General features: G+C 45.0%; 1 protein-coding gene across 1 annotated transcript in view; it reads left to right on the forward strand.

The window, feature by feature from the left end:
• Nucleotides 1-150: 150 nt before the first annotated feature.
• The window catches only part of LOC124015107 (ubiquitin carboxyl-terminal hydrolase 34-like), a 58,171-nt gene continuing 34,602 nt past the window's right edge, over nucleotides 151-23,719 (forward strand). The window contains 17 exon segments of the mRNA XM_046330047.1: nucleotides 151-490; nucleotides 6,387-6,474; nucleotides 7,729-8,317; nucleotides 8,649-8,699; nucleotides 13,267-13,416; nucleotides 13,834-13,901; nucleotides 15,202-15,394; nucleotides 15,640-15,701; nucleotides 15,841-15,922; nucleotides 16,045-16,137; nucleotides 16,409-16,534; nucleotides 18,733-18,862; nucleotides 19,180-19,310; nucleotides 19,574-20,059; nucleotides 20,061-20,257; nucleotides 21,450-21,664; nucleotides 22,438-22,553. Of these exon segments, the coding sequence (XP_046186003.1) occupies nucleotides 448-490; nucleotides 6,387-6,474; nucleotides 7,729-8,317; nucleotides 8,649-8,699; nucleotides 13,267-13,416; nucleotides 13,834-13,901; nucleotides 15,202-15,394; nucleotides 15,640-15,701; nucleotides 15,841-15,922; nucleotides 16,045-16,137; nucleotides 16,409-16,534; nucleotides 18,733-18,862; nucleotides 19,180-19,310; nucleotides 19,574-20,059; nucleotides 20,061-20,257; nucleotides 21,450-21,664; nucleotides 22,438-22,553 (2,820 nt within the window). The 5' untranslated portion in view covers nucleotides 151-447.

The following is a 23,719-nucleotide window of genomic DNA, read 5'->3' on the forward strand; positions in this document are numbered from 1 at the left end:
TACTGGCTCGTGCTCTCTTGACTGTCTGCTGCTTGTGAATGAAACGCCATTTGTAAACAGTTCTTGCTGATGGTGTAACCGCGAGACTAGCGGAAAAAGACGAACAAGGCGAAAGAGACAACGGAAATTTACGAATTATGAACATGCTGTGCCCCCACCCCTTTTCAATATGGCTGCGGTATCTACACTCTCCAGTAACGCTCCGATTGGATATTGACTCGACTGAATCTTAATGCCTCTTACTTTTTGACTTTATCAACGATATTTAGTATCAAATTCAATCTGAATCTATTACTCTCCCTTATTTTATTTAATGCATTAGCAAACCTTCACCAACCACTACGTCGGGCCTTTTCCCCCAAAACAACCAGGTGCCAACAATTCGTATCCATCAACAATTTCCAATGGTTTGACTACACTTTTCCTTTGTTATTTTCTTAATGAACGATGTGTGAAAACTGCGCCGAGCTGGTGGAGGTTTTAAATGAAAGTAAGTGAAAAAAATATATTAAATGTTTTGGCCGTAGTGGTCCCCTAACGCTAGCTAACGTTAGCTAAGTCAGGCTACCTGATGGAAGCTGGACAGCTAGCTATCGTACCCGGTTCTCCACTAGCCAGACAGCTGCCAATGTAAGGCCTTGTCTTGAATTAATGATCTGAATGTAAATGGAACCTTGTCTGCAACTTTGAGGCCTGTCTCTGTCAAATCGCTGCAGGATGAAAGGGATGCCTGAGCAGATTTAACTGGCTTGTTAGCTAGACGAGATTCTGAACATAAATTAACTTAGTTAGCTAACTAATTAGATTGGGTTGATGTCATTGTATGGTAACTTGGTTAGCTAGCTAACAGTTTGGTTAACTGCCTGTATACATGTGATTTGACATGTATTTGGCCATATCAAATGTTTGCTATACATGTGCCCTTTTTATGTCCGAGGGGTGGCTGTGGAAGTGGTTATGTTGTGCAGGCGTGTTCGCTCTTTCTAGCTAGCCTGTTTGGTTGATATGTTTGTCAGTTTCACGTTGACTAACGAGTTGTCCAACGTTAACTCACTAACTAGCCAGCTAGCATCAAAACGGACTGATTAGTTTTCATGTTTGAGTTGACACACGCGCTGTAATATAATTTTGCCAGATTACAAGCAAATGTTTAGCATTGTCGGCTAACGTCAGCTGAGTAATATGGGGTCACTATTTTATTTACGTAAATACATTAAGCGAGCAAGCTAGCTAGCAAGCTAGGCATGTAACATATGCCAACTATGATTCATTTTAGTTTTTGTTTGCTAGTTAACTATTATAAACTTGTTATTAATAAAAATCAAATGTGCCTTCAAATGCCATTGGATGTATTTCAGAGTTAAGATTAAAATGGACAGTAACATCAGAACAGATTATTTGCTAGCTACGATGTAACGTTAGCTAACTAGGCCATATTGCTTTCATAACGGGATATGGGAGCGAATAAACAAAGGCCCATTTTTGGGGACTACGTCTCTTGTTTCCTCCATTGCATCTATTGCTAGTTATACGTCTATGAAATTGCAATGTTTTGTATATGTATAGTGCACTTGTTTTGCCTAGTTAGCGAACTGAATATGGGAATACATTGGCGATGGTAGCAAGAAGACACTGCTGACAGTCTGCTTTATGGCCTGGTGTACTGTACTTCTTGCCATATGAGTTGTTTGCCGTCAATAATATGGGATTTTTCATTTTAATCTTAATATGTTTGTTTACTAGTTAGGATGTCTTGTGAGTTTTATGTTTTACACCTATTTTCAGTCTGATATCAGTGACTAAGCGTTTGATTTGGTGACTTGGACCAGAGGGGAGTAATCGTTTTTTAAATTGTCTCCATGTTTTGGGAGGACATCCAAACCCACATGGTAAAGCAGTTGTGTGTTGATTATTGCAGGACCCCTTTGAAAGGGGCATCATGATGATGCTGCTGCTCAAAGGTTCTTTCGTCCTGCCAATACACATTTAAAATAAACTAGATGAATGGAATATAACATAACCTATCTCCTCTGCAAATCTGTTCAAATGAGCAATGGGTATGACACTTTAGGCGCTCATTCATTTGGTGGTTTGTAGGCAAATTACAGAAAGAGAAATGTAGCCTTACTTAAAGGTTCTATACATTTCCTTTGGCCTATAATCAGTGAACACACTGATGTATTATTAAAGTGTGTGGAGGAGAAGGCCTATGTCACTAATGTTCTAAAAGGGCCCCCTTTTGTCTTTGAGCAAAACACCCTCTCTCTGGCCCACATGTACGTCTATCAACAATAATTCTGAAATGGCTAGTAGGCCACACAGTAGTATGTTTTCACAGTAGAGCTGCTGTTTTACGTGTGACGGGGGTCATCCCTCTGTTGAGCAAAACAGAGTACACCCCTGTGTGAGTGTTTGTCGGCACCAGGTTTTCCGCCAGTAGAGGTGTGAGAGTCTTGTCTGGAGCGCCAGGGTGTGAGACTGGCAGCCCCATGTGTGTGAGACTGGCAGCCCCATGTGTGTGAGACTGGCAGCCCCATGTGTGTGAGACTGGCAGCCCCATGTGTGTGAGACTGGCAGCCCCATGTGTGTGAGACTGGCAGCCCCATGTGTGTGAGACTGGTAGCCCCATGGGTGCGTTCGCTAGGTGGCCCTGACCCCAAATTTGCTGTTGCGGTATGCATGAAGCCGGGAATTTTTTGTGTGTGGCTGCATGCATGCATGCAAGGGAAGTGAGGGATTTACTGAGGGAATGAAGGGTTTCAATCTGCTATTGAATATGCTGTGCAAGTAATCCTGCAGGGTGGCAGGTAGTCTCGCTGTTAAGAGTGTTGGGCCAGTAACCAAAAGGTCGCTGGTTCGAATCCCGTGCCAGCTAGGTGAAAAATCTGTCGATTGCCCCTTGAAGAAGACGCTGCGAATTGCTCCTTTAAGTCGTTCTGGATAAGAGCATCTGCTAAATGACTCAAATGTAACATGTGACTGCCATTGTCAATCTCCACACACCCTGCTTTAAGATGCTGTCTGGCACTGTGGCCAGCAAGGCAGAGGTTGCTCTTGAGCATAGATCTCTGGGACCAGCTTACCTTCACACCCCTAACCTAATACTAATCCATTGATGTAAAAATACAAACTGACCCTAGTCAGCACCTAAGACAACTGACGTTACTTCCACCAACACAGGCAGTTGAGCACAGCAGAGCCCTGCTGAGAACTGCTGAGTTGTAGGTGTCTATTTTACTTCTCTAATGTTTTTGTTTCAAGCTCAAAGCTTTGCTGTCAGAACAATGGCTGGGATATCCAGATCGTCTTATCTGGGAATTACATTTATCGCAATATTTTTGGTACAGGCGTCTGAACACAATGTCATGGATTGTTTTATGAAGGGAGCTGGGAATTTTGGCTGAGTCCAGTTCAAGATTGAAAAAAAAAGAAAAGTGGATGAAAAGGGAATGAAGGCAGACACACAGTTAGGTCAGAGTTAAGACAAGCTGCCCTGGTGAACTTTAGAACCTTGTTTGTTATTTCTTCATCTCAAGAACAGACCCACTTACCTAGACACTAGTTCCACTTTATGTTTTCTGCTTCTCTTGGTAGCGTTTTGGCACAACTCCAATTTTCACAGTGGTTGTTATTATGCACTATGCATGATAAGAATGTGACATTGAGGCCTAGGTCAGTTGGGTATGGAAACTTTGTCACAAAGTTTGCTTGTAGGCTGTGCCTTTTTTAAATGACACTTCTCCCTCAAACATAACGTGCAATATTCAATGTATAGTTGATTACATTAGCAATTTATCTTAAACTTCTAACTTTTAGTTAGTAGTGAAGAACAATAAGTAGCAGTAACTCTTCAAGTATTCCAAAACAACCACAGCTGCTCTTGTCGTGAAATAGTACTCGAAATGCCCAACAAAAGTTGGGTCTGAAATGGCATAAAAAAAGGTCTAACATGAAGCACTCGTGTGGGTTTTTACAAGTTAAAAAGCCTTTAATATGTGGGCTAAGTCATTTTGCGTATCAGCTAACGCTTTCATCGGGGTGTCCTTTTGCTTTTCTTGTTAGTAGCCTCGGCATGTACGCCAATGGGAGGCGACAATATGGTCCGTTTTCTCTTTTTCTGAGAGCAGAAAATAGGCTGTTGGTACAACAACAACAGATCTGTGGGTGCGGCTGAAAATTATGCGTCACAAATGCAGCCTCCCCAGTGTCACAAATGTTTTTAATTTACACCAATGACTTTGTGAAGACACAAGTGCTTTGGGTTTGCGGAAATAATATAGGCAATGCTGCACTTTCCACAGACATGTTAGAGCGCTGAACTTTTGACACGGCAATAACCTTCCATTGGACATGCCTTGCCCCACACGTCACTTACATTTTGTTTTGAGACTGTCTTTGTGTGTCACCAATAGGGATGTGCATGGTTTTACAAATATCTTAAAGGGTGTTAGTATTTGAATACTTGTGGGAATACATTTTTGCATCAAGAAAATGTATAGGCTTATTTTAACACAGGCATTTTCTAAATGTAAATATCCATGTGACATTTTTACATACAAGGTCTGTGACATTTCAAATGATTAATTTAATAAAATCAACTGTTTTTCAGTTTTTATGACTTGCCCCATTGAAAAAGGCCGGTAGCTGTCTGGTAGCCTTCACGTGTCGCTTGTTGTTTTATGTTGGCCAATCAACGAGGCTCAATGTGTAGTGAGCGTTCACTCCACATTGAGATGGAATTAAATTACGGAAGTGAAATTATTTGGCTACAACAAGCAACCAATAGGTAGGCTTCAGTTTTATTGAATGGGGTTGGGGAGAGGGTTCTAAATGTGGCCTAAATTAGCCAAGCTACCTATAGTTTTTGTAGGCTACTCCAGTCAAGACGGACACTATTCTGTGGGATGATAAATAACGTTGCCTGCTACAAGTTAGCTAGTCTACGCTGTAGCCAGGCAGCGTCTCTCTCTCTGGCCGTGTCTAGACTTGACAGTTCATGCAGATTTAGTATTCTGATATAGAGTTCTGATTTATGGAATTCCAAACATGTCATGCGCCTGCACCTACATTTAAATGTGTCTATGGTGTCCACAGTGTGTCCGTATTCCCTTTTCCAGCGCTATATTCAAATGCCAGTATGCATTCTGAAAACTGTGGACTAGGCAAAATATGATACAGCAACAACTGATGGCAGTAGCGAACTAGTGTTGCACACGAGCCAGCTAACCTCTGTAGCTAGTCAAGAGCAAGCAACGCAAACGGGTTAGCATAACTCCAGCCCCAAAAAATGTTTTTGTATTTGATTTATTTCATTGTTTTGATGTCTTCACTATTATTCTACAATGTAGAAAATAGTAAAAATAAAGAAAAAAAAACTTGAATGAGTAGGTGTTCTCAAACGTTTGACCGGTAGTGTATTTCCTCCAGCAATATAATGAAAAGGTGCCTCTCGGTCCCAAAACACACGCTTTCTGGAGACTTGTGGGAGGAGTGCTTGCTGATAACATCGCACACTGTATGCGATTTCGGTAGCCTGTTTACGTCCAGACTTAGGAGAAATTCGGCACACAATGCGTCCTTGACCATCTCCTGAAGTGGTCAGCCAGATCTGAACACCGTCAGACTGCAAAGTGGCTTTTCAATGTGATCTTCGTGATCTCATAGCAGAAGTCGCATGTAATTGTCAAGTGTAGACAAGACCTCTGCCTGTCTGCTCGCTCCCATCTCACCGGCATTTCCAAGCAGGAGCAGCGATAGGGCGCCAGCCTCTTTTTCGCACAGCAGTGCTCAGGTTAAAAACGTTAGTATATTTCTAATATCCGGATACCGACGACAATGTCTGATACTATTCAAATAGTGAAATGTATTTCTACCCCCATTCCTAGTCACCAACACAATACAGTAGCTGACTTTATTTTTAGCCTGTTGTACAAGCCAATGCTGCTTGGGAAGGCATTTTGGTGTACCTGTTAGTGGTCGGCGATGGGGAGCCTTGCCTGGCACTGTGCAATTGTGGTGCTGAGGCACGTTTCTCACCAGAGGCTTGAGACTTCCATGGGTCAGTCTCCCATCCAGACTAGAGAGACGATCATCTCTGTTCTCCTGTTGACCAAAGGACTGTTCGCATTGCGCCTCGGGAAATATATTTTGTTGTTGTAGGAAAGCGTCTGACAACCACTATTCCTTCTCCAACGGTCTTGGATAATGCCTAAAATATTTGCATTGCAATTTCAGCTTCCTATGTGTGCAATTTTCTAGCGCGTGGCCACTATATAGGCCAGTAGCCTTTGAACAAGCAGTGTGGGTCAAGTGTCATGTCCTACACTTGCCTTTTCCATGTACATTGAACTGTACTCACCACCTTGTCTGCTCTCTCTCCCCACCAGTATCGGATGCAGACAGCACTGAGGGCCTACAGCTGAAGAAGGAGCATGCTTTACGAGTCTTCAGCTACATCAGCTCATGGACCCAGAGGTCAGTCTCCCGCTCTCCTCTGATCCCCGCATTCATTATTCTTCCACGGATTTGTCCCAAATGGAACCCTGTTCCCTATTTAGTGCACTGCTTTGACCAGGTGCCCTTCTTTTGACCCCTATGTAGGGAAAAGGGTTTCATTTGGAACGTAGACCGTTAATATTTAAAAGGGGAGGCTATCCGCTCCTGGATAACTCAGAGGTCATTATCAGCCGTGAATTCAAAATGTATTACTAGCGCCAAAGGCTAACCAATGCGTTTTAAGTGTAGCTTAGCATGTAGGCTCGCTAAGGTCACCAGAGGACAAGTAGGTCATAATAGGTTTTTCGTCTTGCTTAGTGGTGGTTGAATTGTTGTTTAGCTAGATGTGTGCGTGCCTGCCTGCCTGCCTGCCTGCCTGCCTGCCTGCCTGCCTGCCTGCCTGCCTGCCTGCCTGCCTGCCTGCCTGCCTGCCTGTCTGTGCGGAGAAGAGCCTTGAGGAATTATTGACCTTTCCTAGTAGTTCTCCCACTCTCTGAGATCAGGGGGAAAAGTGCTTGACTAATCAGGGAAACTTGACTGAAGGCATTCTTCTACTTTTGAAATCTTCTCTTTGTGTTTCTGATTAGTAGGATCTGTCATTTGTGTGGGATCCTTTCATGTGTGTTAATTGGTTGCTGTCTCATGAAAATACATTGGGGGGGGGGGGGTTCTAAACTAGGATGGTCAGTAATATAGTCAGACATGCATTTTAACATTACGTAACTGTCAAAAGAAACAGAATTCATGAACAGAGTTCAGTAGATCAAGGGCTTCATCCAATCAAATCCTCCGACAATGAATATTCTGCATTGTTGTTAATACAACTAAATCCTACTTACATGTCTTATTCAGAAAGTGAGTGAACTGAATATTTTCTGTTGCAAGTACGTAAATCTAGGCTCCTCTTGCTATTTTATTTGAATATGGGGAGAATATTATTTTTCTATGCCTTATTCGCTTCAATGCAAGTTTGATTGAATTGAGCCCGTAGATGAGTCTCTCTAAAGATGGCTGGTTGTTGAGGCCAACACAAGCAGAAGCTACAGTTCACTGCAGTGTGGACCGTGCATTGCCTTTTTATGGTTCCCAAACGTTTTGATTCTTTGACCTTCCAAATGGAATGAGTCAGCCTCGAACTGTGACCCCAGTAGGAGTTGAATGCGACTCACTGGTGGGTCTTCGTGATTCGTATTTCACACAATCCCTCTGGCCACCCCTCCTTTCCCTCCATAGGCAATGTCTATGCTGCTTCAAAGAGTACAAGCACCTGGAGGTATTCAACCAGCTGGTCTACGCCCTCATCAACCTGGTCATCGCTCAGGTCACCAGCCTGAGGGACCGCCTCTGCAGCACCATCAGCCAACGGGCCGACACCGGGGACGGGGCCGCAGGTGGCACGGAGGGGCCTGGGACAGAATGGGGAGGAGAGGGAGAGGGTGGAATAACTGGAGTAGGGCCACACCCCCAGCAACCACCCTCTTCGCCTGTTGAGGACGAGCCGCTGAATGTGGAGAGGGACTCGGCGGAGGAGGACGCCGCCGGGGACGCACCGGAGCAGAACCAGAATAACAACAACCAGAACCCAGTCCAGGGGACAAGCAAGGCCCAGCAGGAGGCCCCCAAGCCAGAGGAAAGTAGTAGTGGTATTGGGGCGTCTGAGGCTGGAGCTAGCAGCAGTACGGACAGCCAGGCTCAGGAGGACATGTTTGACTCGTGGAGCACAGAGGACCGGGAGAAGCTGCTGCTCTGCGCCGCCAAGATTTTCCAGATCCAGTTCCCATTGTACACGGCTTACAAACACAACACCCACCCCACAATAGAGGTAATGGAATGACACACCCTGATACAACACAATACATACCCAAACCCCACTGTAGAGGTAAACAAATAACATGGTTCCCCCCCACACAACACCCACCCTACCAAAGCGTTAATGGTTTAATATGTACCGCCGACACAACACACACTGCACCGTAGAGGTAAAAGTTTAACATGTGGCCATACACACAACTCTATTATGGAATCAGTATTTGTCTCCATGGGGTACGTAATACTCGACAATGACATTGGTGTCATCCTGTTCTAAAATGTTCTCTAACATTTCTCAGTATACAATATACCCGTCATACTTTCTTTTTGTTTCCTTTTTCCAGGACATCTCTGCTCATGAAAGCAATATCCTCGGCTCCTTCTGCGACATGAACGTAAGGAAAACGCAATACTCAATCTGCCTGATCGTCGCTTTGTGTCGGTTCTAACTCTTTACAGCAACATCTACGTCTCTCAAATGGCACCCTATTTCCTTTTTAGAGTGCACTTCTTTTGACCCGGGCCCGTATGGCTCTGGTCAAAAGTACTGCACTATATAGGGAATAGGGTGCCTCTTGGGATGCATCCCATGCCTTAATGTCTGGGCTGCCTGTTTGACCAATCGCCAATCTCCTCCTAGTCCCCTCTCCTCTCTCCTGTGGTCATGTTACTCATCTTAGTGATTTATGACATCTTGGCTCTATTTCTATTTTATTGGGAAGCTGCATGAAAAGTGACTTGCCCAGAACCCAACAGCTATGTCCCATTTAGGACTGGGAGAGTAGGGAGGCAGGACTCTGAACACTGTTCCCAGGGTTTTCACTCGAGGAGGTTTGGTGTAGATTTGGTTAACAATAGGTCCTAGAATAGTTCTCCCTCAGGGGTCCAATTACAAATGTTTCCTTTAGGACTAGGGGAGACAGGGGGAGAAGGCTCTCTAAACACTGATCTCAGGTCCCTCTTGTGGTTTTCAGGCCAACGTACACATGAGGTGTGAAATGTGTCTGCAGTATATTTAGAGTTTTTATTAAATTGAGGCTTATTTCCACCTCCAAGTACTGTCGATCTTTCCCCGGAGTACAATAATCTCAGGCTAATTGAATAACTTTCCAGCTCGTACCACCATATTAAACAGTGGGTTAACTGCTTGTTCAGGGGCAGAACGACAGATCTGCCCCTGGGATTTGAACTTGCAACCTTTCGGTTACTAGTTCAACGCTCTAACCACTAGGCTACCCTGCCGCCCCGGCAGTGAAAGCCAGGGCGGCACATACATGCACTTAACCAACAATGCGGTTTTAAAGTATTTACTCATGAGTAAAAAAAAAAATGTATAGAAAAAATAACGTAATAAGATAATAGGCTATATACAGGGGGTAACGGTACAGAGTCAGTGTGCGGGGGCACAGGTTAGTTGAGGTATTATGTACAGTACCAGTTTGGACACACTTACTCATTCCAGAGTTTTTCAGAATTTGGAATATTTTGGAATTGTTGGAAATGGGGAAGACATGAACACTGAAATTACACATGAATCATGTAGTATCCAAAAATGTGTTAAACAAATCTAAATATAGTTTATATTTGAAATTCTTCAAAGTAGCCACCTTTTGCCTTGGTGATATTTATCACTCTTGGCATTCTCTCAACCATCTTGAATGCATTTCAATTAACAGGTGTGCCTTGTTAAAAGTTAATTTGTGAAATGTCTTTCCTTAATGCGTTTGAGCCAATCAGTTGTGTTGTGACAAGGTAGGAGTGGTATACAGAAGAAAGCCCTATTTGGTGAAAGACCAAGTCCATATTATGGCAAGACGAACAGCTCAAATAAGCAAAGGGAAACGACAGTCTGACTGACCATCATGTCTTAAAGTAATGACAATCTGGAAAATTTCAAGAACTTTGAGCGTTTCTTCAAGTGCCAGTCTCAAATACCGTCAAGTGCTATGATGAAACCTCTGCTGCAGAGGTTAAGTTCGTTCGTGTTTCCAGCCTCAGAAATTGCAGCCCAAATAAATGCTTCACAAAGTAACAGCCACATCTCACCATCAACTATTCAGCTGAGACTACGTGAATCAGGTTTTCATGGTCGAATTGATGCAAAGAAACCACTTCTAAAGGACACCAATACGAAGAAGACTTGCATGAGCCAAGAAACACGAGCAATGGACATTAGTCCGGTGGAAATCTGTCCTTTGGTCTGTTGATTCCAAATGTGAGATTTTTGGTTTCAACCGCCATGTCTTGGTGAAACACAGAGTAGGTGAACGGATGATCTCCGCATGTGTGGTTCCCATGTGAACTGTGGGGGTGCTTTGCTGGTGACACTGTCTGGGATTTATTTAGAATTCAAGGTACACTTAACCCGCATGGCTACCACATCATCCTGCAGCGATACACCATCCCATCTGGTTTGAGCTTAGTGGGACTGTCATTTGTTTTTCACCAGGACAATGACCCAATACACTTCCAGGCTGTGTTAAGGGCTATTTGACCAAGATGGAGAGTGATGGAGTGCTTCATCAGATGACCTGGCCTCCACAATCACCCGACCTCAATCCAAATGAGATGGTTGAGTTGGACCGCATAGTGAAGGAAATGCAGCCAACAACTACTCGGCATCTGTGAGAACTCCTTCAAGACTGTTGGAAAAGCATTTGAGATGAAGCTGGTTGAGAGAATGCCAAGAGTGTGCAAAGCTGTCATCAAGGCAAAAGGGTGGCTACTTTGAAGAATCTCAAATATAACATTTGTTTTGTTTAACACTTTTGGTTACTACATGATTCCTTATGTGTTATTTCATAGTTTTGATGTCTTCACTTGTTATATAATGTAGAAAATGGTCAAAATAAAGAAGAACCCAGGATAGAGTAAGTGTCCAAACTTGACTGGTACTGTACATATAGGTAAAGTGACTATGCATTGATAATAAATAGAGTAGCAGCAGTGTAAAAATGGGGGGGGGGGAATAGTCTGGGTAGCCATTTGATTAGCTGTTCAGGAGTCTTATGGCTTGGGGGTATAGGCTGTTAAGAAGCCTTTTGGACCTAGACTTGGAACTCTGGTACTGCTTGTTGTGCGGTGTCAGAGAGAACCCTATGACTAGTGTGGTTGTTGTCTTTGGCAACTTTTAGGGCCTTCCTTTGACACAGCTTGGAATAGAGGTCCTGGATGGCTGGAAGCGTGGCCCCAGTGATGTACTGGCCGTACGCACTCCTCTCTGTAGTGCCTTGCGGTCAGAGGCCAAGCTGTTGCCATAACAGGCGGTGATGCAGTTGTATTACTTTTTGAGGATCTGAGGATCCATGCCAGATCTTTTCAGTCTCCTGAGGGGGAATAGGCATTGTCGTGCCATCTTCACGACTGTCTTGGTGTGTTTGGACCATGATAGTTTTTTGGAGATGTGGACACTAAGGAACTTGAAACTCTCAACCTGCTCCACTACAGCCCCATTGATGAGAATGGGGGTGTGCTCGGCCCTCCTTTTCCTGTAGTCCACAATCATCTCCTTTGTCTTGATCATGTTGAAGGAGAGGTTGTTATCCTGGCACCACACTGTCAGGTCTGACTTCCTCCTTATAGATTCTCATTGGTGTTGATCAGGTCTACCACTGTTGTGTCGTCAGAACTTGATGGTTTTGGAGTAGTGCTTGACCATGCAGTCATGGGTGAACAATGAGTACAGGAGGGGACTGAGGGGCCCCCGTGTTGAGGATCAGCGTGGCAGATATGTTGTTACCTACCCTAACCAGCTGGGGGCGGCCCGTCAGGAAGTCCAGGATCCAGTTGCAGAGGGAGGGGTTTAAGTCCCAGAATCCTTAGCTTATTGATGAGCTTTGTGGGTACTATGGTGTTGACCGCTGAGCTGTAGTCAATAAATAGCATTCTCATGTAGGTTGTCCTTTTTGTCCAGGTGTGACAGGATCTATTGGGGCGTTATGCAAATTGGAGTGGGTCTAGGATTTCTGGGATAATGGTGTTGGCTGTGAGCCATGACCCACCTTTTAAAGCACTTCATGGCTACAGACGTGAGTGCTACAGGTCGGTTGGCATTTAGGCAGATTACCTTAGTTTTCTTGGGCACAGGGACTATGGTGGTCTCCTTGAAAAATGTTGGTGTTCCAGACTCAGACAGGGAGAGGTTGAAAATGTAATGAAGACACTTGCCAGTGGGTCCGCTCATGTTCTTAGTTAGTACACGTTCTTAGTACACGTCCTTGCGGCTAGTTAATTAATGTTGACCCGTTTAAAGGTCTTACTCACATCGGCTATGGAGAGCGTGATCACACATTCGTCCAGAACAGCTGGTGCTCTCAAGCATGCTTCAGTGCTGCTTGCCTCGAAGCGAGCATATAATTAATCTCATCTGATAGGCTCCTGTCACTGGGCAGCTTGCGGATCTGCTTCCGTTTGTAGTCCTTAATAGTTTGCCAGCCCTGCCACATCCGTCGGAGTGCATAGCGGGATTTCTTATAAGCGTCTTTAGCTCATTGCGGATATTGCCTGTAATCCATGGCTTCTGGTTGGAGTATGTATGTACGGCCACTGTGGTAAAGACGTCATCGATACACTTATTGATGAAGCTCCCTACTTATCTGGCACACCAGGCAGGCATAAGCAAATGCTCAAAGATTTCATATACTATGTACCCAGCTCTGGTCTGCGTACTCTGTCCTGAATAGGCTGCAAAAAAAGCCATAATCTCTTCTCCTTCATGAGATGGTGTGAAAGAACTAGACAAGTGAAAGCAAATTCCCAGTATACATCCATCCACCATATTGCTTTCAATCTATAGTTCTGATAAACCAAAAGGAGATGAGGGTATGAAACCACTTGAAGCCATTGAGTTGCACCAATCACACTAGTCTCTTCCACTATGATTTGCGATATGAAGCCAAAGTTAGTTTTCCACTTCCGTGTGGACAATAAAGTTGCATTGACCTTGTTTTTCCCCGTGACCAGGATGTGGAGGTCCCCTTGCATTTGCTGCGCTATGTTTGCCTGTTCTGTGGCAAGCACGGTCTGTCGCTCATGAAGGACTGCTTTGAGTCAGGCACGCCGGAGAGCCTGCCCTTCCCCATCGCCCACGCCTTCATCACCATCGTCTCCAATGTGAGTAGGAGTTGATCCCAATATGGCACCACAGCCCACTTGGCAGCCGCCCAATAAATTAATCCAAGCCACACAACAAATTAATCCAGCCACCCAACAAATTAATCCAGCCACCCAACATTGCAGCCCAACCCAACCGCCTAATATTTAGCCACCCAATCCTGGACATATTTACCACTACCTCCAGATGCTGTTTCAGCTCCACATGCAGATGTTCTTGATGCAGTTTCTATGTTATAGCACAGCTGTTTCATTTGTGAATGCTCTCTCCGTCAGTAATTGCAGTGAATAATCAGTTGTCAGCCAGCTCTGTTAAAGTGGCATCCATTTTTTTTAGGTTTTCCACTGCTTTTCACACATCTCAAGGGATGTCGGTCTGATTCCAATTCTGTTTGTTCTCTCCACACACACACACAGATCCGAATATGGTTGCACATTCCCGCCGTCATGCAGCACATCATACCGTTCCGCACGTATGTAATACGGTAAGTTCACACTCTCCATATCAATGAAACTCTTTTGGTGAAATCTCTATTTACTTCAGAGTGAGGATCATTAAATCTTCGTTAGTTTCTCACCGCCAGTGAGTTTTCACTAGTGCCTTGAAATCCCTATTTAGGCATGTGTCAATACAGACTGAATCACAAATCTTTTATTGAATATAATGGTTAATGTTAGTCATGCCGTTTCCCCCATATCAAACACAGCTCTATACAATATGGCATCCCATACTTCTGCGTAGTGCTTTTTTTCCTGCAGTCATTGTAAGAGAATAAGAAAATGGGGCAGAGAGAGGAGAGGAGAGTTGCTGTTGCAGTCGGAGCTCCTCTCGTCAGAAATGGCCCAAGGGGCTGTTTGAGATGCATATTGAATTTGTATACACAGTGCGGTGTTGTTCAACTCGCCCGCCACTTTCCAACACACAATCAAACGCACTTGATAGAAATGCTCCCGTGAATATTGGATGTAGTATTAGGGGGACATTATGCAAATGGTGTAATCCAGCATATTGGCAGTCGATTAGCATAAATCAAGGATGAATTTAGTGGATGCTCTTACAAAGCAAGCATATTTTTGTATTTGAGTTGAATTTCAAAATTCGGTCAGATACTTGACTGTATATATATTTTTTTCTGGATGGAAAGCAATTGCAGCTGAGAGCCCTCTCTTGCTGTGCCACCAACTGGTGTTGCTAGGAAGAGCTTCCCTCGCCATGGTAACAGTGGCCAGTGCTCCAGTCAGCTTCTCCTCACATGACCTTGGAGCAGCCAGACATCTCGCAGGCCTCGTCATACCTCTGTCATGTGACCTGGGTGGGCTGGTTTAACTGGTCCTGATGTCCAAATGGAACATTCCTTAGTCATTTTTATCCTTAGTCGACGAAGAATGATGAAATGTGAATTTCTGACTCCAGTGCATTGACACCTTCTAGCGTATCACTCCTGCCTCCTGAATTGAGCAAAATGTTTGTTTTTCTCAGAAGTTATTAAAAAGATACATACGGTATCTTATTGATCGCAAAGACTCGATTCTCATTGTAGCCAACTATTGTCACGGTTCTCCTCATCTGAGTGTTGCAGCCAGCCTCGATAGATGCCCCACACTTAGTCCTGACTGTTTAGTCCCATTGGTCCAGTCATTATGTCCAACTTGTCTACCATGTCTTCTACTTTTTAAAACTAAACAGAACAAATTAAAAGTGTTTCCTCAAGAAGAAACTTCCCTGGTTTAAACAAAGTTAACTCAATTCACAAGTAACTTCTTTCCAAATGTGTCCCTCCCCAGGTACCTGTGCAAGCTGTCGGACCAGGAGCTGCGTCAGAGCGCGGCACGCAACATGGCCGACCTGATGTGGAGCACGGTGAAGGAGCCGCTGGACAGCGCACTGTGCTTCGACAAGGAGAGCCTGGACCTGGCCTTCAAATACTTCATGTCCCCCACACTCACCATGAGGCTGGCCGGCCTCAGCCAAATCACGGTGAGACTCACTCACTGCCGTGTTGCTTGCTCTTTGGGAGGAGTCTAGGCCGGGTTACTGTGAAGCACGTTGTGACCGCTGTTTTGTTTTTGACACAGGGTGTACATTGTTAAAGCTTCATTAGGACTTTCAGTTTCATGTAACTCGGACTTTTACACAAGGGTTAATAACTCAATCAATGAAGTACACTGGTTTGTACATGCATACGTTCATTATATTTTTTACAACTCGTTTTCTCCCCACAGAATCAGCTCCACACCTTCAACGATGTCTGTAATAATGAGTCTCTGGTGTCCGACACCGAAACGTAAGTCAATTGATTGGATTTTTTACAATGAAACTCAAGTCAGTTGTGTCGATTTTTACAATGAAACGTAAGTCCATTGAGTTGATTTAGCACTGCGTCACGGACCGTAAAAGCAGCGTACCTCAAACTGTCCCTCCAGGTCAATAGCAAAGGAACTAGCGGACTGGCTAATCAACAACAATGTAGTGGAGCACATATTTGGACCAAATTTGCACATAGAGGTGAGTTTTCCCATTCCAAGTCGTTCTTACACCAATTCGATACCTTTTCATTGGCAATCTGTGTTTTAACTCCCCTGTTATAATGCAGAGTTTGTCTTTGTGCCTCTTTGTTGTCGTTCCAGATAATTAAGCAGTGCCAAGTGATCCTGAACTTCCTTGCCGCAGAGGGCAGGCTCAGCACCCAGCATGTGGACTGCATCTGGGCAGCAGCTCAGGTAACTAGGTCCTAAACACCAGAGGCCGCATGTATAAAGATTATCAGCGTAGAAATGTGGATTTGTAGGATACGTTTAGCCTCTAATCAAATTGAGGGACCTAATCCGAGAGCAGCACTCATACACTGAATTTGTATGCATATTTTAAACTTATTTTTCTTTACTGTATTCTACCAATTAGTTTTGCTATCATAATTAATTTAATTATTTTTTGTTCTTTTCCATTGATGTTCTCCTTGACCCTGCCTCTCTATCTGTTCTCCCCATGTAGCTGAAGCACTGTAGCCGTTACATCCACGACCTGTTCCCCTCGCTCATCAAGAACCTGGACCCGGTGCCGCTGCGCCACGTCCTCAACCTGGTGTCTGGCCTGCACCCCAGCGCACACACCGAACAGGTACACACGCCCACACACCATGAGTGCCCAATGGTAGTTGATGGTATTCTACGAATGACCTCGATCCGGGAAGATGCCAGTATCGTGATACTAGTTAGTATTGTGGCAAGGTAACACAACACTAAGTAAATATAGGCCACGGCAAGGAGTGGACAATCAAATGTTGAGTGTGATTTGATCTACAAATCCAGATAGCTGATGTTCTGAAAGAGCTGCAAAACCTGGACCCGTACAAATCAGCTGGGCTGGACAATTTGAACCCACTTTCTAAAATTATCCATCATTGTTGCAACCCCCTATTAGTAGTCTGTTCAACGTCTTTCATATCGTCCCGAGATTCCTAAAGATTGGAAAGCTGCCGCGGTCATCCCCTTCTTCAAAGGGGGACACACTCCAGACTCAAACTGTTAGACTTGTATCGATCCTGCCCTGCCTTTTCTAGTCTTCGAAAGCCAAGTTAAAAAACAGATCACTGACCATTTTGAATCCCACCGTACCTTCTCCGGTGTGCAATCCGGTGTCCGAGCTGGTCACGGGTGCACCTCAGACACGCTCAAGGTACTAAACGATATCGTAACTGCTATCGATAAAAGACTCTCTGCAGCAGTCTTCATCAACCTGGCCAAGGCTTTCGGCTCTGTCAATCACCATATTCTTATCGGCAGACTCAACAGCCTTGGTTTTTCTAATGACTGCCTCGACCTGGTTCACCAACTACTTCTCAGAGTTCAGTGTGTCAAATCGGAGGGCCTGTTGTCCAGACCTCTGGCAGTCTCTATGGGGGTGCCACAGGGTTCAATTCTCGGGCTGACTCTTTTCTCCGTATATATCAACGATGTCCCTCTTGATTTCTTGATCCACCTCTACGCGGACGACACCATTCTGTATACATCTGACTTTTCTTTGGACACTGTATTAACAAACCTCCAAACGAGCTTCAATGCCATACAACACTCCTTCCGTGTCCTCCAACTGCTCTTAAATGCTTGTAAAACGAAACGCATTCTCTTTAACCGATCGCTGCCTGCACCTGCCCACCTGTCCAGCATCACTACTCTGGACGGTTCTGACTTAGAATATGTGGACAACTACAAATACCTAGGTGTCTGGCTAGACTGTAAACTCTCCTTCCAGACTCATATTAAGCATCTCCAATCCAAAATTACATCTAGAATCGGCTTCCTATTTCACAACAAAGCATCCTTCACTCACGCTGCCAAACATACCCTCGTAAAACTGACTATCCTACCGATCCTCAACTTCGGCGATGTCATCTACAAAATAGCCTCCAACACTCTACACAGCAAATTGGATGCAGTCTATCACAGTGCCATCCGTTTTGTCACCAAAGCCCCATATACCACCCACCACTGCGACCTGTATGCTCTAGTCGGCTGGCCCTCGCTACATATTCGTCGCCAAACCCACTGGCTCCAGCTCATCAATAAGTCTTTGCTAGGTTAAGCTCCGCCTTATCTCAGCTCACTGGTCACCATAGCAACAACCACCCGTAGCACACTTTCCAGCAGGTATATCTCAATGGTCATCCCCAAAGCCAACACCTACTTTGTCTGCCTTTCCTTCAGTTCTCTGCTGCCAATGACTGGAACGAATTGCAAACATCGCTTAAGTTGGAGACATATCTCCCTCACTAATTTTAAGCATCAGCTATCTGAGCAGCTTACCGATCGCTGCAGCTGTACACAGCCCATCTGTAAATAGCCCATCCAACTACCTTCCTCATCCCCATACGGTTTTTATTTACTTTGTTTTGCCTTTTTGCACACCAGTATTTCTACTTGCACATCATCATCTGCATATCTATCACTCCAGTGTTAATTTGCTAAATTGTAATTACTAAGCTACTATGGCCTATTTATTGCCTTACCTCTTTACTCCATGTGCACACACTGTATATAGATTTTTCTATTGTGTTAGTGACTGTACTTTTGTTTATCCCACGTGTAACTCTGTCGCTTTGCTTTATCTTGGCCAGGTCGTAATTGTAAATGAGAACTTGTTCTCAACTGGCCTACCTGGTGAAATACAAAAATATATATATTTTTTTTAAAGATAAGGAGCTTTATAGTCACATACACCTAGTCTAACTAACAGAGCTGCTCTTTGTCTTGGACACCTGCCCACCATAAAGATCCTATAATTGTGATTCTGTATGTAATTCTATGCTGCTCCCCCAGACCCTGTACCTGGCCTCCATGTTGATCAAGGCTCTGTGGAACAACGCCCTGTCCGCAAAGGCCCAGCTCTCCAAGCAGAGCTCCTTCGCCTCGCTGCTCAACACCAACGTCCCCATGGGCAACAAGAAAGGTACGATGGTTGTGTTTGTGTCTGTGTATTTCAAGGGGATATACCTTTTGTTTGATCAGTGGTAGTCAACAACTCCGGTGCTGTTAAGTGAGTGGTATGCATGTTTTTTGTCCAGCACTAATCAAGGTGTTGAATGGAATGTTTTAGTGCTGGGATGGAACAAAAGTCTTGAACACCTTTTTAGATACCAGTAACCATGGTTTACCACTTGCTTAGATAAATATGCTCTTAAACATATCTGCTGTATATAGACTACCTTATGTTTTGTGAGATGCGGAATCTGTTGCATCAAGCCTCTGCTTCTCGTCTCGACCCAGGCTCCCCAGCGGCCAGCCCGGACAGCAGTGACAACAGCGACACTCACCACAGCGGCGGTAGCGACATGGAGATGGACGAGCAGATGATGGGCGGCAGCAAGCGGGGCCAGCAGAGACTCTCTGACACGGAGGTTAGCAGCACTTCAGTACCCTTTTCACACCATCTAGCTGGAGAAACAAGTGATGCACGTTCTCAATACATTTAATGGGAATTGTTGTTAGTAGCAAACTTATCTTTCCAGCGCTGTTCAGAAATCCATGCCTTGTCTCCAATAGCTAACTTTTTAGACTTTTTATCAAAAAGCTCATCTAAGTCAATATCCCCGTCTCGTGGTTCTGAAGTATGGCCGGTTTAACTGGAACTGATTTGGTCTCCTCTCTCCGCCCCGTCCAGGAGTCGATGCAGGGCAGCTCGGACGAGACGGCCAACAGCATGGAGGAGGGCAGCAGTGGGCCCGGCAGCAGCAGTGGCCACAGCGAGGGCTCCAGCAACGAGGCGGGCTCCAGCCGTGCCAGCCAGTCAGCGGGAAGCCCAGGCAGTGAGCTGCACTCTGATGACATGGCTGACAGCGAGGTCCTCAAGGAGGAGGAGGAGGAAGATGATGAAGACGATGATGAAGATGAGGACGATGAAGAGGACGAAGAGGGGAACAACCGGGGCGTAGCGGCCGAGGGCAGCCCGCAGAAGCAGCCCCGGGACCAGCCGGAGGTCAGGAAGCGGAAAGTGGGCGAGGCGCTGGTGGAGGAGCATGGCGACAGGGCCGAGAGAGGGGCAGGAGACGGACCAAAACCCAAATGTTTGCCATTTAACCCCGAGGCAGCCGTCGGCATGGTAACGGCTGCGGTATCGATGGAGGGCCGCATGAAGATGCTGGACGCCCTCGGCCCGGCCTGATGGGCCCGAACAACAACATTCAGAGATGGGAGGCCCCTCATCCCAAATGGCCCCTGGCCCCCAGGAGCAGACCTGCCTGCCCTGCCCCGGGGACTTCCTGGGGGACGCCATGGGCAACGAGCTGTTCAACTGCCGACATTTCATCGGGCCCCACAACCACCACCATCACCACCACCACGAAGGGTAAGACTATCACCATCTCTTTTTGCTTTCTTTACGCTAACCTGTTATCTTCTTTATATCTCCTCTTTCACAATGTTCTATGTTTGGCAAATTTGCCTCGGGAGATGAGGTTCTTTTTAAGGCTTCTTTCGACTACAGACCCCAACCAAGACAAACTGTTCGTGGCCGATTCTACATGTTGAATCAGGACCAACTACTAGCAATTATGTCGGCGTCCAAATGAGTCTAGACACCACCCATAGACAGTTGAGTTGCCTGTAGTTGCATAGATGTGTAGAAGTGTCCAGTCAATCATTTCTACATTTGTCATGAGGAACTAGATGTACACTGAGTGTACTAAACATTAGGAACACCTTCATAATATTGAGTTACACTCCGTTTTGCCCTCAGAACAGCCTCAATTCGTCGGGGCATGGACTCTACAAGGTGTCGAAAGCGTTCCACAGGGATGCTGGCCCATGTTGACTCTAATGCTTCCCACGGTTGTGTCAAGTTGGCTGGATGTCTTTTGGGTGGTGGACCAATCTTGATAAAACACAGGGCAACTGTTGAGTGTGTGAAACCCAGCAGCGCTGCAGTGCTTGACACAGTCAACGGCGGTGCGCCTGGCACCTTCTACCGTAAATGTTTTTATCTTGCCCATTAACCCTCTGAATGGCACACATACACAATCCATGTCTCAATTGTAAAAACAAAAACTGTAACTCCTTCGCTACTATGGCCTATTGATTGCCTGACCACCTCACGCCATTTGCACACACTGCATATTATAGACTGTTTTTCTTCTATTGTGTTATTGGCTGTACACTTGTTTATTCCATGTGTAACTCTGTTGTTGTTTGTGTCACACTGCTTTGTTTTATCTCGGCCCGGTCACAGTTGTAAATGAGAACTTGTTCTCAGCTAGTCTACTTGGTTAAATAAAGGTGAAATAAAACATATTGTCTCTAGGCTTCAAAATCCTTTAACCTGTCTCCTCCCTTTCATCGACACATATTTGAAGTGGATTTAACAAGTGACATCAGTAATTGATCATAGTTTTCACCTCGATTCACCTGGTCAGCCTGTCATGGAAAGAGCCATGTTTTGTGCATTCAGTGTAAATGTATTTGTTTTCCTTGCAACGTGAATCTTAGGCTTATTCAAGTGACAACAACATGCATTGCCCTTCTAACATTGAATCATCCACCAGGCACATGGCGGACGACATGCTGAGCGCAGATGACGTGTCCTGCAGCAGCTCCCAGATCAGCGCCAAGTCGGAGAAGAACATGGCCGACTTTGACGGTGAGGAGTCTGGCTGTGAGGAGGAGCTGGTGCAGATCAACTCGCACGCCGAGCTCAGCTCCCACTTGCAGCAGCACCTGCCCAACCTGGCCTCTATCTACCACGAGCACATGGTGCAAGGTAGGCTGCACTGCACGGTGCACCTAGGGTTGTGAATTGACTTAAATTTACCCCCAAATTCCCAGGTTTCCCAGAAATCGCGGCTGGAAAATTCACAGAATACCGCACTCGCGGAACGGTTCACCCACTTATTGCACACCAATAACGGGCCTCGGTTTACAGCGGCACGAATCATGTAGTTATGGTTCTACTAATCGTCTGGACGGGCTAATCCAGTCAAACGCTTTCACCATCAGTTAATCCCGTGTAGCTCAAGTGGTAGAGCATGGCACTTTTATTTTTAAAAATGTGAACCTTTAACTAGGCAAGTCAGTTAAGAACACATTCTTATTTACAATGACGGCCTACCAGGGAACAGTGGGTTTAACTGCCTTGTTCAGGGGCAGAACGACAGCTTTGGCATTTGATCCAACAACCTTTGGGTTACAGGCCCCAACGCTCTAACCGCTAGGCAACCTGCCGCCAATGGCTTGCAACGCCAGGGTTATGGGTTCGATTCCCACGGTGTATGTATGCACTCACTACTGCTCTGGATAAGAGCGTCTGCTAAATAATACAAAATCATCTTCTACCTGTAAACGTGACCGTCTGGCGTTCCGTTCCATATGGCTGCTTTCTTATTGCCATTCTCAGTGTCACTCGATTTGTTGTCATCCGTGCCACATTTTAGCGTGATATTTTAGCTTGACGTTTTAGCACTTCAGTAAATCTTTACTGAACCTTTTTTTTATGGCTCTCTTTTTCACCAGCGGCTGTGTTTTATTCCTCTGCAGGCCCGCAGGTCCACAAGCACCAGTACTCTGGCAACGCCGTGACTGACATCAACCTGGACAACGTGTGCAAGAAGGGCAACACGCTGCTCTGGGACCTGGTGCAGGATGAGGACGCGGTAAGAACCGTGACACTGGATTACACCGTGCACTAAGAAAGCATTCTGCTAGCGACTTTCTTGCTGTGCAAAAGCATGGAGCATGCTAGTAGTCAGACTAGCCTTGAAGCCTAGCGGCATAGAAGCAGAGTTTTGAGTTCCCAGAAACAAGTGACACATTTTGTTGTCTACATGTTCACCGAATGAAGATACATTTTTAAAAAAGTCTGCTTTTCCTTCCGATTTTTAACCTCTACGTGATCGGTGTCCCTATACCAGGACAGTTGATGCTAACGTGCGCTAATGTGACTAGAATGATGCGCTAATGTGACTAGAATGATGTAATGGCCAACTTTCCAGGACATAGACATGTCTTATATGGGCAGAAAGCTTAAGTTCTTGTTAATCTAACTGGGTGGGGGGGGAGTAGGAGTAGTGTCCCATCTTTAATTAACTCTGTCGATAGTTTTGGCACATTAAGGTCCATGATAACTAGCAAATGTGCCCACTCTGGTATTGGCACATGCGCTATAGTCAACAGCTCGCAAATACAATGCAATCATTTTTATTTGGTTATAGGCAGCCAATCATCAATCATCTTGTCACCAGCATACAAATGAAGACCCTAGATATTTATTGGAAATGAGCATCAAGCTCATTACTGTCAACTTTCACCACCCTGTGAAGTTCATTATAAATGATTTCATCTGGAGCTTAATAAACTGTGCATGTTTTTTCAAGTTGTAGTGACAAGACCACACACAGCATCGCATGACTGTAAATATATCTCAAAGTCATGGTTAGTCTATCAGCAATTGTGCAATTTGCACTGCAATTCGTTGCATATTCTAATCAGCGACCAAAAAAAAGTATCCACCCATGTCTCGAGTGTTTGTTTTGTTTGTTGACTTTTTAGGGAATTTCCCGACAATTTGACAGTTTAAATCAGGCCTGTCATGAGTTATTTTTTTTTGCTCTCTTTTTTTCAACGGGTACTATACTCGGATAAAAATGGTTGGATGGAAACTTGGTTACTGTGTGGCAAAAACGTTTTGTCAGCTACTAAATACTCAACGTATTAGAGGAGAATGCGCCACTTCCTCCTTCAGGTTTCGAGGAGCAGCTCATTTATTATCAAGGTTAGTTATCGCTATTAATTTAGGATCTTTGTGATATTCTGAAGTCGA

The sequence above is a fragment of the Oncorhynchus gorbuscha genome, linkage group LG26, assembly GCF_021184085.1.
Source record: "Oncorhynchus gorbuscha isolate QuinsamMale2020 ecotype Even-year linkage group LG26, OgorEven_v1.0, whole genome shotgun sequence".
In the NCBI taxonomy this organism is placed as follows: domain Eukaryota; kingdom Metazoa; phylum Chordata; class Actinopteri; order Salmoniformes; family Salmonidae; genus Oncorhynchus; species Oncorhynchus gorbuscha.